The following is a 14,840-nucleotide window of genomic DNA, read 5'->3' as shown; positions in this document are numbered from 1 at the left end:
GTTAAACCCTAATTTTAGAGAAAGCCTCTTGCGGGGAGTGAATTCCAGGTTTTATTGACTGTTGACGCTGCAGCAGGTTAGTGAAGTTGCACGCCTTTTAATGCTTATTGGTGTTAATAATAGATGCACTTCCATACTTTTGATTATTTTCAGGTCATTTCTTATCTCTGTTACTGTCATGATTACATTAACATACAAATTGTTATTTACTCACTGCAAAAATAATACACATGAAGCATCTACACAATCATCACAATAAGGATAGACTTTCCTGATTTTATAATTCATCAACTTTACAAAGCAAGTATCACAAACATGTTGACACCACTATTAAAAAAAAGTGTTTTTTCCAGAGTCTTTGGTAAATCACTTCATTTAAAGGTCACTCCACTCACTGTGCTTTCCTGCCCAGTTTTAAGTTTAGGTCAAGGTTGGGCTCATAATGGCTTACTTTTATTTTCTCTTCCAAGTATGTTTCTTTAACCGGGAAGCTTTTTTGTGTTACTTGTGGTTGCTATGGTTACTTGACCAACTTCTTCCTGTTTTACTTCCTTTCAGTAATCCATAGATTATATAAAAATAACCTCTGGGTCTGAAAAGTGGAGCCAGTGCAAAACTTACTCGAATCTGCATTCCTATTAAAGGCCACCAGGGGGTAACTAATGGCTACTAATGTGGATACACAAAAAACCTGAGTGCATTACTTAATTTACAATGTTAAAAAAATATTCTCCTAATGGGTTTAAGGGTCTGAGTTGCTAGTTTTACATCCTATTAAATACAATCTGGTGTTCATTTGCTAAATTATAGTTAAATTTAGAGTAGTGCCATCAGTGTTTATCTTGTTAAAATGACGTTAACACCATAACCGAATCAATGCGGTAAATCTCCATTTGCAAGTTACACACACACGTGGATTGCCGTGTGTGTGGGGCTGGACGGCGCTAATGCGTTAACAAGCTAACCCCGCTAATACGTTGACGCCGTGCAGCCCCACCTACGGGGCAATCCGTGCTAACTCGCTAATGGAGATTTGCCGCGTTAATGCCGTTATGGCGTTAACGTCATTTTAACGAGATTAACGCTGACAACACTAACTTAGAGTAAAACAGAGGAGACGCAGGGTATGCCACAGGGCATGGCTACATTGTTACTGAAAAGTCACTGTGTCCCTCACTTGCTACATTCATCTACCAAAAGCATAAATTCGTAGTCAAGATGATTTTAGCAAAAACACAGGTCACATGATTGCGGTCTTTTTTATATGCAATCTCAGATAATATGATTGCGTCAATGGAGCTTAAAATTCGACTAAGTTTGCAAAATTACTGCGATAAGTGGCTACCATAACTACCATAAAATATAGGCTGTATTTGCCTTTCAGTCACAGAGGGCAGGTATAGCGATTTTGTTCAATTTGTCATCTGCTCCTGCATTTTTCCGCCCAAATAATATGTTAAATGGCTAAAATGGTGTTCAATTCAGACTTTTTCCCATTATGTATGACAAGGTGATATATAAAACTGATCCAAGAGCAACAGAACAATCACCTGGATATCTAAAACTACATTTGAATTTAAAGGGGCCATTTTTCACCAGGCGTATTCAGCACATTCATTTATGGATTTATGTAAAACAGCAGAGCCATTCAGCTCATGCTTTTACTGCTGCTGAGCAGATAAAGCAAGGACATCACAGCAGTTCTGTTTGAAACTACACACCTGTCTTGAAGACCTCATAGCGAACAGAGAATCCCGCCCCGTGGGTCTCGTAGTCGGAGACAAACTTGATGAGGAGCTGGCCGCCGGTGGAGATGATCGGAGATGGCGCGATTTTCCCGCAAAACTTTCCCAACATGGGCGAAGACTCATCACCGCCATTGTAAACTTCCACATAGTCGTACCTGTGGGGGAATCAGAGTAGATGCACGTTCAGATTTATGATCCTGCAAAACAGCAGCTGTGCGCGACTTTGACTTTGAATTGTTGAGACCGAGGATGATTTTTATGTTCCTGTTGATTTGCTTATTAGTGATTTGAGGCATTTTACTGATTATAGGTGGGACTTCCAGCTTACTGCAAATATTTAATGAGGAGGGGAAGTGAATTTGTCTTCACTTCCCCTCCTTGCTGTTTGGCACACAATAGTAACTCAATGCATTCCTGTTGTTAAAAGGAACAGAAATAAAAACTCCCACAATGCAAGAACAGGTCCTGCCTTGTGTTGCTGAGACAGATTTATCTATTCTTGAATGCATTTTCATAAATACTTTGATTCCAACTGCTCGAGGAGCTGAGGGGACACGCCCATACTGTGAAACCACAACAAAGGAAGAGCATATTTGTCGTTCTCAAACATGTTTTGTTGAGCTTCTGGATTTCGACTGAATCGAGGCGTTTCCCCAAATACCACCTCAGCTGGCTGGCTTTGTTTGAAATGTTTGGGGTTTTTGTCCTTATAGCTAATACTGTTGTAGGATTAAACGGTCTCAGCTGGATAATGTGCTCTGATGCAGCATTGTAATTAATGAGGAATGTAACTGTTTGCCTAGATTTAGAGCCGGTATCTGGATGGGCTGTGCAACAACAGGCAGCTCACAAGGCAGTATGATATTAAACAACTCAACCTCAAAAACGGCGTATGGATCAGACTTGTGTGACTCTAGAACGTCTGCACATTCATATAAAAATGATCTTTGCTTAAATCTAACCCCACGTTGCGATCCATATAGTCACTGGACTTCATGCGCATGTTTCTTTTCACGATGATAAGAAAACATCAGCTCTGTCTCAAGTATGTGTGGGTAAATGAAAAGAGAATCAGATGCAGGAAACTGTAGCGTGAACAGAATCTATGAGATCGTACATGAGGCTTCTCCGTCTGGGAGTCAGAGGGACACCACAGAGAGAAAGAGAGAGGCAGAGATAACAGGAATATGAACACATGGCAGGATGAAGCACCGGGAGGCTGCAGGGATCCCACCGTGCGCACCGAGAGACTTCATCAGTCTCTGCCCTCAGCGTGGACCTCCCACCACCGCTGCAGACTCATCCTTTACCAGCCGACACCCTTCTGTCCACCCATCGTCCGCTTTACAACATCTCAAGTCTGTGTGTGAGTGTGTAATCAGTAATACGTGTGTTTTTGTTTATCCAAGGCCATGTTGTGAAATACTCTGCACATCAACTCATGTTATTCAGCACCTCAACTACACTTTTAAGGGTCGAAATGAGTAAAAAGTGGATGTCTGGCTATATGAATACACTTGTAAGTGTGTGTATGTGATGATAATCATCTCTTTGTGCTATGCAGGAGCTAAAATAAATAACTGGGCCTGAAGAAGCTGCACAGGTTGTCTGCTCAGATGCAAGCTGGTTGAACAGATTCAAGACCACATACACCAAATGTGACGAGCCCATCGTCAAAACAGGGTTTGAAAATGAAACATTTTCTATTCATATCAAATCGATTGCTTTCAGATCAGATTAGAGTAAGCTATAGTGCACAAAAATACTGGATTTTGTCGTTGTTGAATAAAATATTTTGTCCTTGCTTGCTAGAAAACAGTTACGCCATGATTATTAATTCACTGCCTAAGAAAGCAGATAATCCAAAAAGTGAGTGCTTTAGGGTCGAGGTCCAGCTCCAGTGTTTGCTGAAATGCCTCAGGCTGAGACAGAGGAGATTTTATGGTATTATTTAATTTTTTTTTCTTTTTTATTACTTGCAAAATTGTTGTTTAATCTACACATTTTGTCAGCACTTTATTATAGTTGTAATATCATCATTATGCATGCATCTCTGTGCACCTGGAAGCTGTGTGATGTTGTGTGCACTGGATTTCTTGTTTGCAAAGGTTTGACGGGCCTCCTTTACATCAGAAAAAAAGAAACATTATGAAGCTCTTCTGCAAAGTTTGGAATTAACTATTCATTTCACAGGTTTATATGGTTTATATCAGGTTTATATCGGATCTGTATTATCTATAAGTCAGTTTGTTTCTCTCTCTAGGAATAGATCCTGAACTCAAGGAAACAACCTGTTTAAAGAAGGGATTTAATAATAATTTAAGAGCGTGTGGATGCTGCACACAGAGGTCGGCCTCATCCTAAACGCCACAAACACAATCTAAGTGTGTGGGAAACACTGTTAAATTTCCTGTCTGGCTGTTATGACGGGAAAACCCACTGGAAATCAGCTATACTGCTCAGACTGCCTCCAGCATCGGCACTCAGAACATGTAGGATGTGAAAGAAAAAAAAAATCATTACTCACTATTCACTTGTTGGCCTTTTTATACTCTGCTCTTCATGTCCTTATTATTTCTACAGTGTCTGAAAGCGTTAGGAGCTGTTTTGATTAGTGCTTTACAAATATTTCGCACAGCAGTAATATATGATGTACAAAGCCTCATCCTTTCAAGGCAGCAAGTGAGGCAATTTGGAATAAGAAGAATCGGAGCTGATATGTGTAAAATAAAAGAGCGGCAGAAGTGGGACGTGATTGGCTGTGCCGTCCTTGAGTAAGACAGAAAATCCATAAGAGCTCTAGGGTTTTTGTTTTGAAGCAAAGTTTGACCTCTGACCTATCAGACAAGTTTTCTTGAGGAAGCTGGAACGAATATGAAAATATTCCTTTAGCAGCTTGTTGGTCAGAAGCTCGTAGATAAGACTCACATAAATCAGAGTTCTTCCCCACAGTGATGCATATTTAAAACAAAAACAAGCTTCCCCAGATAACCATGACCAGTTTAATGCGTTTGAACCAGAAACGATAAACACACCTATGGCTTTCGCACAGAAACTTAATCGGTGGGTTTTGACTGGAGCTCGTCTAGACGGTTAGCTTGACTCAGACTGCTGACTGATGATTTTCCTGATGGCTAACAGCATTAGCGTGCAGGCAGAGAGCTTGTTAGGTAGTAGTTTTCAAAGAGTCTCCCCGTGAGTCTGACAGCAGGGCTTTGTTTTCTCTCCTGTATCTGATGCAGACATCTTGATTTAAAGTTTTCTGGTCTCTTTGTCTTTACGGTGAGGGAAAAACAAAGCTCCTGTGCATCAGTGTGCACAGATGTGAGGATGTTTCTAGATCAAATCTTACAAATCATAGCGGTGATTATAGGTAAGGTCTTGAACAGGTGAGCAAAAGTCATTTAGTAAATTATAAAAAAAATACCATTTGGATATTTTATTTTCTAACAGTGTAAACTGGATTTATTAAACAGCTTTTCTTGCCTTTATTAGATGGTTAAAAGTGGAAATACAGACAGACAGGAGACACAGCATAACAAGGTAAAATAAAGGCTCATTTTAGACCAGGCTCTCCCAGGACACCTTTAAATCTGCAAACATTTAAGGACAATGGCTTTGTACTTTCATCCAGCTAACAATAACATATTTGTAAAGAAATCATACAGGATCAGTTGCCAAAGAAATGCCACAAAATTCAGAATTTTACACCAGCAGGCAAAGTAGAAACACAGTCAAAGCCCAAAGCTGCCCAGACGCAGACTCTCTAAGCTCAGTGAATTAACAGGCCCCAAGTTATTTAACTAATACGCCTATTACGGCAGCAAAAACCTCTAAAAACATGATTATGAAAAGACAGCAGCATTTTATAAAAAAAAAAAATGCTTTTAATTTTAATGTTGTGAAATTTACAGTAGCTCTCAGACAGCTCAGGGGACAGATGAGGTTTTCTGTGTTTAAACAGGGATACGTTCGCCTTGGGTGTACAAAATCTGCTCTTTCTCCTTTTCTGACTTATTTTCCTTTTGTCTCTGGTCTTGCTCTGCATGCGTTCACAGACGACTTTACATGCCCGGTGAGAAATGGACTTAAGTGCTCACTTGTAAAGTCTTAGTGCCGACGGTGATGTGTAGGTGATGGCATTTTTATTCATAGCATCAAACTTCCACCCAGCTCCTCCACCTCTCCCTCCCTTGTCCTCCCCTAGAAAGGCTCATAAAATAACAGGGAGAGCGAGGCGCACAGAAACTGTGTGTGTCTGGTGTGTGTGGCTGCATGCAGATGGCTATACTCACTCCCTCAGTCACTGCAGCCAGTCCTGCAGGCAGTGAGTGTTTGCACAGACAGCCCGTTTAATGAAGTGGGTCTGTCTCTTCACACTCTAGTTAAGGAGAGTCTCTCAGTCTTCAGCCCTGCAGCCTCCTCTCCATCCCCTCACATCACTCATTAACCACACCGGCTATTCATGCCCTCCAAATGCAGCTGTCCGTGGCAAATGCCTTGCTCAAGGGCAAAAATGCTTGGCATTCCATCTGGAGGCCCAAGAGCAGATGTTTAAATTAACATTTTAAGCAATTAATGGATGCACTTACTGACCGTCATGTATAGAACAGGAAGTGCATGTGAAGGTTAATAAGCAAGTAGAAGAAGAGCAGAGGAAGGTGAAGAGGTGGATAATAAAGTCGCAGGAGCTTCAAGAATTAAACAGTTTCATAAGAAATGTGCGACTTTTTTGTCCACTCTATAGCACAAAGAACTCATAATTTAACAAAATTCAGTGTAAGCTAATACTTGTGCAATTTCCCCCCTCAGAAAATTAAGGGAGTGTGCCCCAAGGAGCCAGGTCTGTCACTTTTATAATTACGGTTTGATTTGATTGCAAAAGTTACAAGATGAAAGAAGCTGAAGGTTAAGATTAAACTGGTCTGCATCTCTATTTTGGATGCACTTTCTCAAGTTTCTAAATATGTTTGGAGACTATGATTATTGAAAGTTTATGAATTCATTTGGAAAGTCTTTACAGATATTCATCTTACATATATAACCACCTGACAAAATCTATAAGGCGAGGACGCTACAGTCTTAACTGCAAAAGAAAATGACTAAGCGGTGAGACTGTGAGTGCCAGTTCAGCTCGCTGGGTGAGCAGGTGACCATATGCCACACGGTCGGAGTGCAGTAGGGTTTGAGTCCGACCTATGGCCCTTTGTGGCAGCGCGGTGTGGCATCCCCTTCTTTGTTTTTCCACCTTTTGGCTTTAAAACTGAACAAAGTTGAGACCTAACGTGTGGTCTTAACCTAACAGCAGTAACAATAACGCTATATTTTAAATGATGAGAAATGGGCAACTGAAAAATAACGATTATGCAGAGGTGTCAAAAACTGCAGTTACTCCAGTGGCCACTAGAGGCTCTAAGACAATTCTCATGTGTGCCTCTGTTAAAATCCCCAACTTCAACAAAATAACATGTTTACAGCTTGGTACAAAGGTTTAGTACAAAGTAGCTAATTTCTCCCTTTATAACACTCGTATGGGGGGTGAGCTGCTGTTATAGCTCATCTGTGTGGATTTAGTTAAAGATTAAAGTCTGGGCGTGTCAGCACAGGCAGCAGCTAAAATGGATAGCTTGGCCTATGCTAGTCCCATATGTCTGTTATTTATGTGCAATAACAACATGCACTTGCATTTTTTTCTGTACAGTCTATGGAAACGGGGCGGCTAGCAAAATTTCTAACAGGCCTAACTGGGAAAACAAAGATGCGATTTCACTGATTAAAAATAATTTCCATTCAGTTGAGAAACCAGCTAAAGCAAAACAAATAAACGTGTCACAGTATCACCCTCGCAGATAAGTAATCTCTGTTACGGTAAGTGCAAAGAAAACTGTTGAGAACAGTGACCATTTCGTTCACCCAGCGCTGCCAAATTTAACACAAATGAGGATGTGGCAGATTACCACTTAAAATAAATAAGATCCAGACATGGAATGGGAATTTTTCACACAGCCCCGAATTCCTTCTCACCTCTTTCCCAAGCTACTGGAGTGCTGAATTGTAAGCATGCACCCTTGTTCTGCTCTCCAAATGCATTACAACTCATTAACATGCTCATGGTGCTGCGTTGTATTGCATTACCCCTGTGGCTAACTTCTTACAGCACATCTGGAACATATCACAGGAGCATTTACAGAGTGAACTTTGAGCTGTTGCTACATTCACCTCCTGCAAGGCGAAGCTGAAGCTGGGAATGACTCAGTGTTTCTGCAGAGCGCCGTCACACCTTCTTCTTTGACATCCCTTTATTTTAACCAGATCCCTTTCCTTTCGTCTGGATCCCTCTGTGCAAACACTGCGCTCCACCTTCCTCTCCAGACATTAAAAGGTTCTTCCAAAAGCTTCTCTTTCAGTCATTTTCAGGTGGTAAAGTTTGATCAAGTACTGTAATAAACTTTTTGGCATGCCCACTTTTTTCCGACAGCACCCATCTCATGCACTGTCTCATCCAGTGATTTCCTTCATTAGCCTTTTAACAACCTCAGCAAAATATTTTTGGACTCAGCAGCAGGCTGAGAGCCATTGTGTCGATAACACTAAGACAGTACTCTGTTTTTAAAAGGGTATCATGCCCTATTCTCTAAATTTAACAGGTATTGTCATGCATCATCGTCCAACGGGCCTAAAGAAAATTGCATAATGCAACATTTTTTCTTTCACACCCAAACAAATCTACTTTTAATGTATTAAGCAGCTAAAGCTGCCAAACTGTATATCCTGAATAATTACCCGAAAATCCGTCAATGCAAATTCCCTTTGCCTTTGTAAACAAGAACTGCACTGAATACAAGGCAAAATTGTCAGCAGCCTTTACATCAGAAGTTCTCTTCTGTTACATCCTTTTTCCTGTTCATGAGTCATTTAGGACTTTTGTACGCCAGAAACGATGGCGCACACACCTTGAATGCTACATTTGATCTGTGCATCATTTCCTAGGTGTATCTAGTTAAACTAGGTGTAAATAATGGATGTTGCTCACTGGTTTGTGAAGTTCCACATTGATTTTAGCATTTTGGCTGATGTTGTTTTGTCTTTATGGAGCCAAAAGTCAGCATACTTGAAGAAGGTGAATAAATTATGAGCTAATGCATGCTAGTTTGTTTAGCAAGGTGCAGCCATAGTTTCCTCCACCATAGAATTCAAATAATTTGGTAATATTCATATTGCACATTCATATAAATCACATACAGATGTATGACTTGAATTAGCACAGGTTATGCACTCCCAACGCGTAATATACTGACGATTCGTCACGTCCCAAGGCATTCCACGAGAACGCGAAAGGTGACCTTCCGCGTTCCTATGCTACACGCCGGACTGTGGATGAAATCGAATAGATTTATTCCAGCCCTAACCTTATCCCTAATCTTAACCACCACCTCAATCGTGTTAGATAGTGTTTTCCAAAGTGATTTAAGTAAAATAAACGTACATGTAGATTCATTCCAAACGGTTCTCATGTTCCTCATTTTTCTGAACTCGTAATTTAGGGACACGTTGGGTGGCCGGAACCGTAATATACTGACGATTTGTCACCTAGCGTAAAACGTTACGCTTTGAGAGTGAGAGTGCGTTTGCCCACCAAATACCACTTAACAAACAGGCTACACGCCTAATCATAAAAAAAATAAGTCTATTAATTATTGATACAGCTCAACTATTGACATGTACATTAAGAAAACATATGGAGTGAGAACAAAACTGTGGAAGCTAAAATTGTTTTTGTACCAAGCAAGGAGAATGACTGTTTCTGCTGTGGACAGTTTAACATGGGAGTCAATGGATTGTGTGATTTGCAAAACCAACTTTAACCTCCTAAGACCCGAGCTCTTCCGTGGCATACATTTTTAATTTCTCTTTGATATTTGGACATATTGGGACCCAATGAATATAAAAACAAAGAATTACCAGATTTTTTTTAACCTGTTTTTTGTTTCCAAGAGCCACATATGAGGATATTCATTTAGAATTTCAATAGAACAGTGGCAGTATAATGTCCTCGTAAATGGATATCAGGCCCTTGTAGAGCAAAATTTAGTATTTTAGTCTAGACAACCCAAAATATGACGTCCACATATGTGGACGCCAGGTCCTAGGAGGTTAAGTGGCCAATTGAAGAACTTCCCTGTTGGTTCAACAATGGGGGCACCACACAGTGCTGTCTAAGCTTGACTGGAAAAATAATATGTGAGGAAGGACATAAATGTTCTAACGTGGTCCCCAAATTCTCACGGATTTTGTGCATACCACTGAACATCTGTCAATAACAAGCTTCTTGAATACACAAACTCAAAACTGTCCATTAAAACATTGTTTTCTCAAGTGTTTTTGTTGCTTCAGAAAACAGACTTACGCTCATTCTCCCAGGATTTAAACTGACCTCGAATCTCTAAATTACACGTCTGACCCTCAACTATAAACCGAGTCAACTAATTTAATGGCTTTCCTTATTGATAACAGCTTTCGTCCCTAAATGCAAGCCAAGCTCCCACAGTGTGACTCTGTGAAGACATTTTTGTCCTTGTGAGTAATGCGCACACACTCGCACGCGCACACGGGGGGATGCTGAAGGCTACAATGTTCCGATTTTGTAATACATGAGTGGTTTCTGTGTTTAACCGATAAACTCAGCCTGACCAGTTGCTCTGCTGGGAGGCTACAGATGGCACATGTGTGTGCGTGCGTGTGTGTAGTGTCTGAGCGCGTGAGCAGAAAACACACTACGATGCCACCTGTCATCACAAACACACACCAGTCCATCCCTCTGCGTTTATCACCTCCTCCGTGTTCATCAAGAAATCGACATCATCTCCTGCTCGCTGTCTTACTCACTCGCTGCAGCTCAACTCATCTCCTTACAATACTCTTAGTCATTCTTCTACTCACGCTCACGTATTTTGCATAAATACTCACTTGCATTCATGCCATCCAATTACTCACAACACACGTGTCCATTTTTAAAAATTGGGTTCTCCCTAACTGACACAATATATTCCTTAACAGCCCCACTGTCACAGACTGACTCGGTACAACTGCAACATGACTGTTAGATGCCACCAAATCCTTTCAGGCATGCAAACCACTGGCCTTCCAACGTATTCTCAACCCAGTGCATCAAACGCTGTAATCTTTCAGTAGCCATTAGTGTCACAGAGAGAAGCTCGAGCTCTGGCGTCAATGCCTTGATCCACCAGGCATGCCCGGGACGATCAAAGCTAATGCTTCTGTTCGAAAAACTGACAAAATATGCAAGACAGTAAGTAGAACAAAAAGAATATGTCATGGTCCCTGTGTCTGCCCGGTCAGCCCTACAAGGCGACATGTGTTTGTTTTAACGTTTTTCTCTCTCGCCGCTCTGCCTTCCCCACACACCTGTTTCCAAACACGCATCTATCATGTTAGTCCAAAAAAGGCTAGGCAGCGCCTGTACCACCTACGACAACTAGGGAAGTTCAGGGTCTCACCAGAGATCCTCAGGACTTTCTATACAGGCGCTGTGGAGAGCATCCTCACACAGAACATCACATCCTGGTATGGGAACAGCTGTGTCAAGGACAAAAAGCTCTTCAGAGAGTGATCCGTACAGCAGAACGCTGCTGCAGGACTGCTCTTCCCCCGCTTCAGGACATTCACACCAGGAGATGCTGGTCCAGAGCAGCTCAGATATTGAAGGACCCGTTCCACCCCAGCAATAAACGGTTCCAACTTCTGCAATCAGGCAGAAGGTTTGGCACCATCTGGGCACCCTCAGGCCATCCGTGTGTTAAATCAGGACATGCCCCCTCCCCAATCAACCATAACTGGCTAAGACGAGACTCGTTGTTATCACGTTCTCATATCACGCCTGATCCTCTGGCTTCCCAAATTTGAACTGTAAATTTCCAGATTGTTTATTTAATTTAATTATCTTAATGTATATAATTCATTCACTGCCTGCACATAATGTCCTCTTTACTTACTGTATATAATGTTTTCTCTCTCTTTTTGCACAGTCAAGGCGCGTATCAGGACACATTTCACTGTGTGTTGTACTTGTATAATTATGCACGTGATAAATGAAAGATCTTGAATCTTTCTATGCCACATCTTAAGGCCGGGACTTGGAGTCTCTTGTCGCTGAATGATTGTGCTAGACACGTTAGTGTAAAATCCCGGCTTTGTGAAAATTAGAAAAGCTTTCCTTCGCGAGTTTGTTTCCTGGTTGTGACCTCCGTCTCTTGTAAACCTCTAACCCTGCGTTTTGGAACCCTGAGCGTGAGTTGTTTGGCGTGGCTGTGTGAAGATTTCCCCCCAGCGGAGCGAGCGAGTGTGGAAGGAGCGTGTGGAACTGTGTTTGGAATATGAGTGTGAGAGGACCTGTGGATCCTGGCACCCCCGACTTCTCCCCACCTGTATATATTCTGCACCTGGTATTTTGTGAATAAAGAACTGTTTAATTGTGACTTTCAGTCTGCGCCCGACTCCCATCCGTTCACCGTGACAGAATAGCGGTGTCGTCGGCTATCGACAGAGAGACAGATTTTTCTCCCATTTGTTTTCGCCGTTTCCTTTCATTCGAACCTGATATTTGATAGAAAACGATGAACTTTCTGGGTGTGATAAGTGAAGCAAATGTTGAAGCGCTTTCTTTGGTGCCAAAAGAGTTCTGGTTGCATAGAAGACTTTGGAGTCGAGTCAGAAGTCTTTAGAGTCAGAAATGAGGATTATCCAGGCAGTGCTCATTGGCTAGCAACTTGTCAATCCCAATGTCCTCAGTTTGACAGTCACTAAGCTGGTTAGGCTATGAATGCTCAGCTCGAAGCTTCCTAACGGGGCTTCTTTAACTGACTCTACAATAGAAAAACTGCACATGGAAAGATGGTGCTATAGTGGTGCTGAAGGTGTTAAAATGTGATGCCAAGCTGTGCTAACCAGGACAAAAGCTGCTCTCAGTGTTACAGTGCATCAGCAGAGGACTCCAGCTAGGAGAAAATTGCCTGGCTGTGAGACTGTGCTGGTTCTTCACCAGATGTGTTGATAAATGTGTATCATTGCTTCTTGAATATCTTTTTTTACATGGTCCAAAGATTATGCATGTAAGGGTTTAGAGAAAGCGGTTGGCAAGTCTACAGTGACAAGTAAAATATGTGGTGTCACATAATTCATCACTTCTACCCGACCCAGCAGCTTATGCCAGCCTTGAGATTAAGAATAGCATCAGAAAAAATGACCTAACTCTCAAATTCAGCAGTTAAGGACACACTTATCACAACACAAGAGTCATTTCACATCTAACAGACTTAGATGATCAATGGCCATGGCTGCTAATCAAATACCCTGAACCTACATGCAAATTTGGTCCTAGATGACAAATTGTTCATGAGACTCTGTAACTGAGGTATGATGATGAATCTCAAAAACTGAGAAAACATATTAAAGCAAATCCAATTTAAGCCAATAGGATTAAACAGTCACAAGAAGTTTGCCCAAAAAATAAATTGGGCCAAGCAGCCAAAGTATGAATATCCTCATCCTTCACCTCGGCCGTGCAGATACAAAGCCACGGCAGCGCAATCCTTCTGGGAAATTAAAACGGAGGCGAGGAGGAGGTGGAATTTGTTCTCATTTAGGAAGCCTTAATCCGGCAGAAAGGGGAAAGAGAACACCGTTTTCCCCTCCGCTTTCTTAGACAGACTGTTTAGGGACCCAGAAGGATGAAATGAGATTTGCTGCAAACTCGTCTGTGTTTACTGTGGAAAAGGTGAAAAGAACGAACGTCAGAGTCGACATTTTGGAGAGTCGGAAAGTTATTCCGTTGCTCGAAGTGCTTCTGTTTTATGAGAAAAAAAAAAAAGATGAGCTAAAGCCTGTATGTTTTATACAAGTAATAAAAATCCAGGTGTTTCCTGTGAGCGCAGAAAATGAGATAAAGTTTAATCAGCTTCATAAAATTTGCTACATCCTGAGTATGCCTGGGTAACTTTAGACTTCAATAAACACAGCAGGGCGTTTCTGAGTCTGAATCCTGAAAAACTCCAAACTTCTCACTTTGTACCTGAGAGATTTGGGAGGAAAAAGACCCTTTGTCAACCGACACTCAATCCTCACCTCTCTGAAGTGATCCGGGGTCAAAGCAATAAACACACTGTCACTTCCACTGCACTTTGACATGCGTTAGCACTCGACAAGTTCATTTGCATTCACAGAGAGGCTTTCCCCGCTATACATTCTCCTCTCTAGTTTCCAAAAACATGTGAGATTAATTATCCAACCCTATTCAGACACAAATATAGAAACTCTAGCAGGGATTGTTCAGTGTGCAGCGATGGACGCTTGCTGACAGACAGACATGGAGGCAGATAGAGAGATAAAGAGCAAACACTCAGAGGCTGCGAAACAGTCTTCAATCTGACATAAAGATGATACCGAGCAGAACTGCCTCCTGGTGTTGGGACTTAATGACTAACATTTGGAAAATAAACCAAGTTATATGGAGATTAGCCCATTTGCAAAATTGGCTTTTCAGTAATAAAAACATAAACACCCAAATGAGTCTCGTGTTATTTGAGGATTACTGTTTCTGGAGCTCCACGCTAACACTTTAGCAAGATGAATAACAATAGGATTAGAGTTTTTAAAACAACAGCATGTTCTAATTGGAAAGCTGAAACATTTCTCATCATTCAACAACCAAAAAGTTGATGCACATTCTCCAAAGAGCCAAATAGAACTACATTCTCCTCATTCAATTAACACTAATCGCCATTTCCCATAATAAAAATGTTCGGCAGTTATAACCGACGTGTCTTATCTGTTCATCTAAACACAGCAACTGCCTGTTATTGCTCACATAAATGTGCACTATACTAAATGTTAGCAAAGAACAGCATAAAATATCTCTGGTGACTAATGCAGCATTTCCTGGGGAGTTTCCTTGATTCATCAGTCTAATTCAAAACTACTTACAGCTCATTATGCAGAGTCACCTACCTCCACTCACTGTGCTTTGCAATGTATGCAAAAGTTAAACTAAGAAAGACACAGACACACTGCACTAAA

General features: G+C 41.3%; 1 protein-coding gene across 1 annotated transcript in view; it reads right to left on the bottom strand.

Annotated features, from left to right (window-relative positions):
- LOC146647648 (neuropilin-1a-like) overlaps window positions 1-14,840 on the bottom strand; it is a 94,995-nt gene that overhangs the window by 65,169 nt on the left and 14,986 nt on the right. The window contains exon 3 of the mRNA XM_085388670.1: window positions 1,722-1,903. Within this exon, the coding sequence (XP_085244796.1) occupies window positions 1,722-1,903 (182 nt within the window). The remainder of the gene's footprint in view (window positions 1-1,721; window positions 1,904-14,840) is intronic.

This window comes from Rhamphochromis longiceps, linkage group LG18, assembly GCF_057381845.1.
Source record: "Rhamphochromis longiceps isolate RC_006_pf linkage group LG18, R_longiceps_female_GT1.1, whole genome shotgun sequence".
NCBI classification, from domain to species: domain Eukaryota; kingdom Metazoa; phylum Chordata; class Actinopteri; order Cichliformes; family Cichlidae; genus Rhamphochromis; species Rhamphochromis longiceps.
The sequence above is the reverse complement of the archived record's forward strand: the minus strand, read 5'-3'. Positions and strand labels throughout refer to the sequence as shown.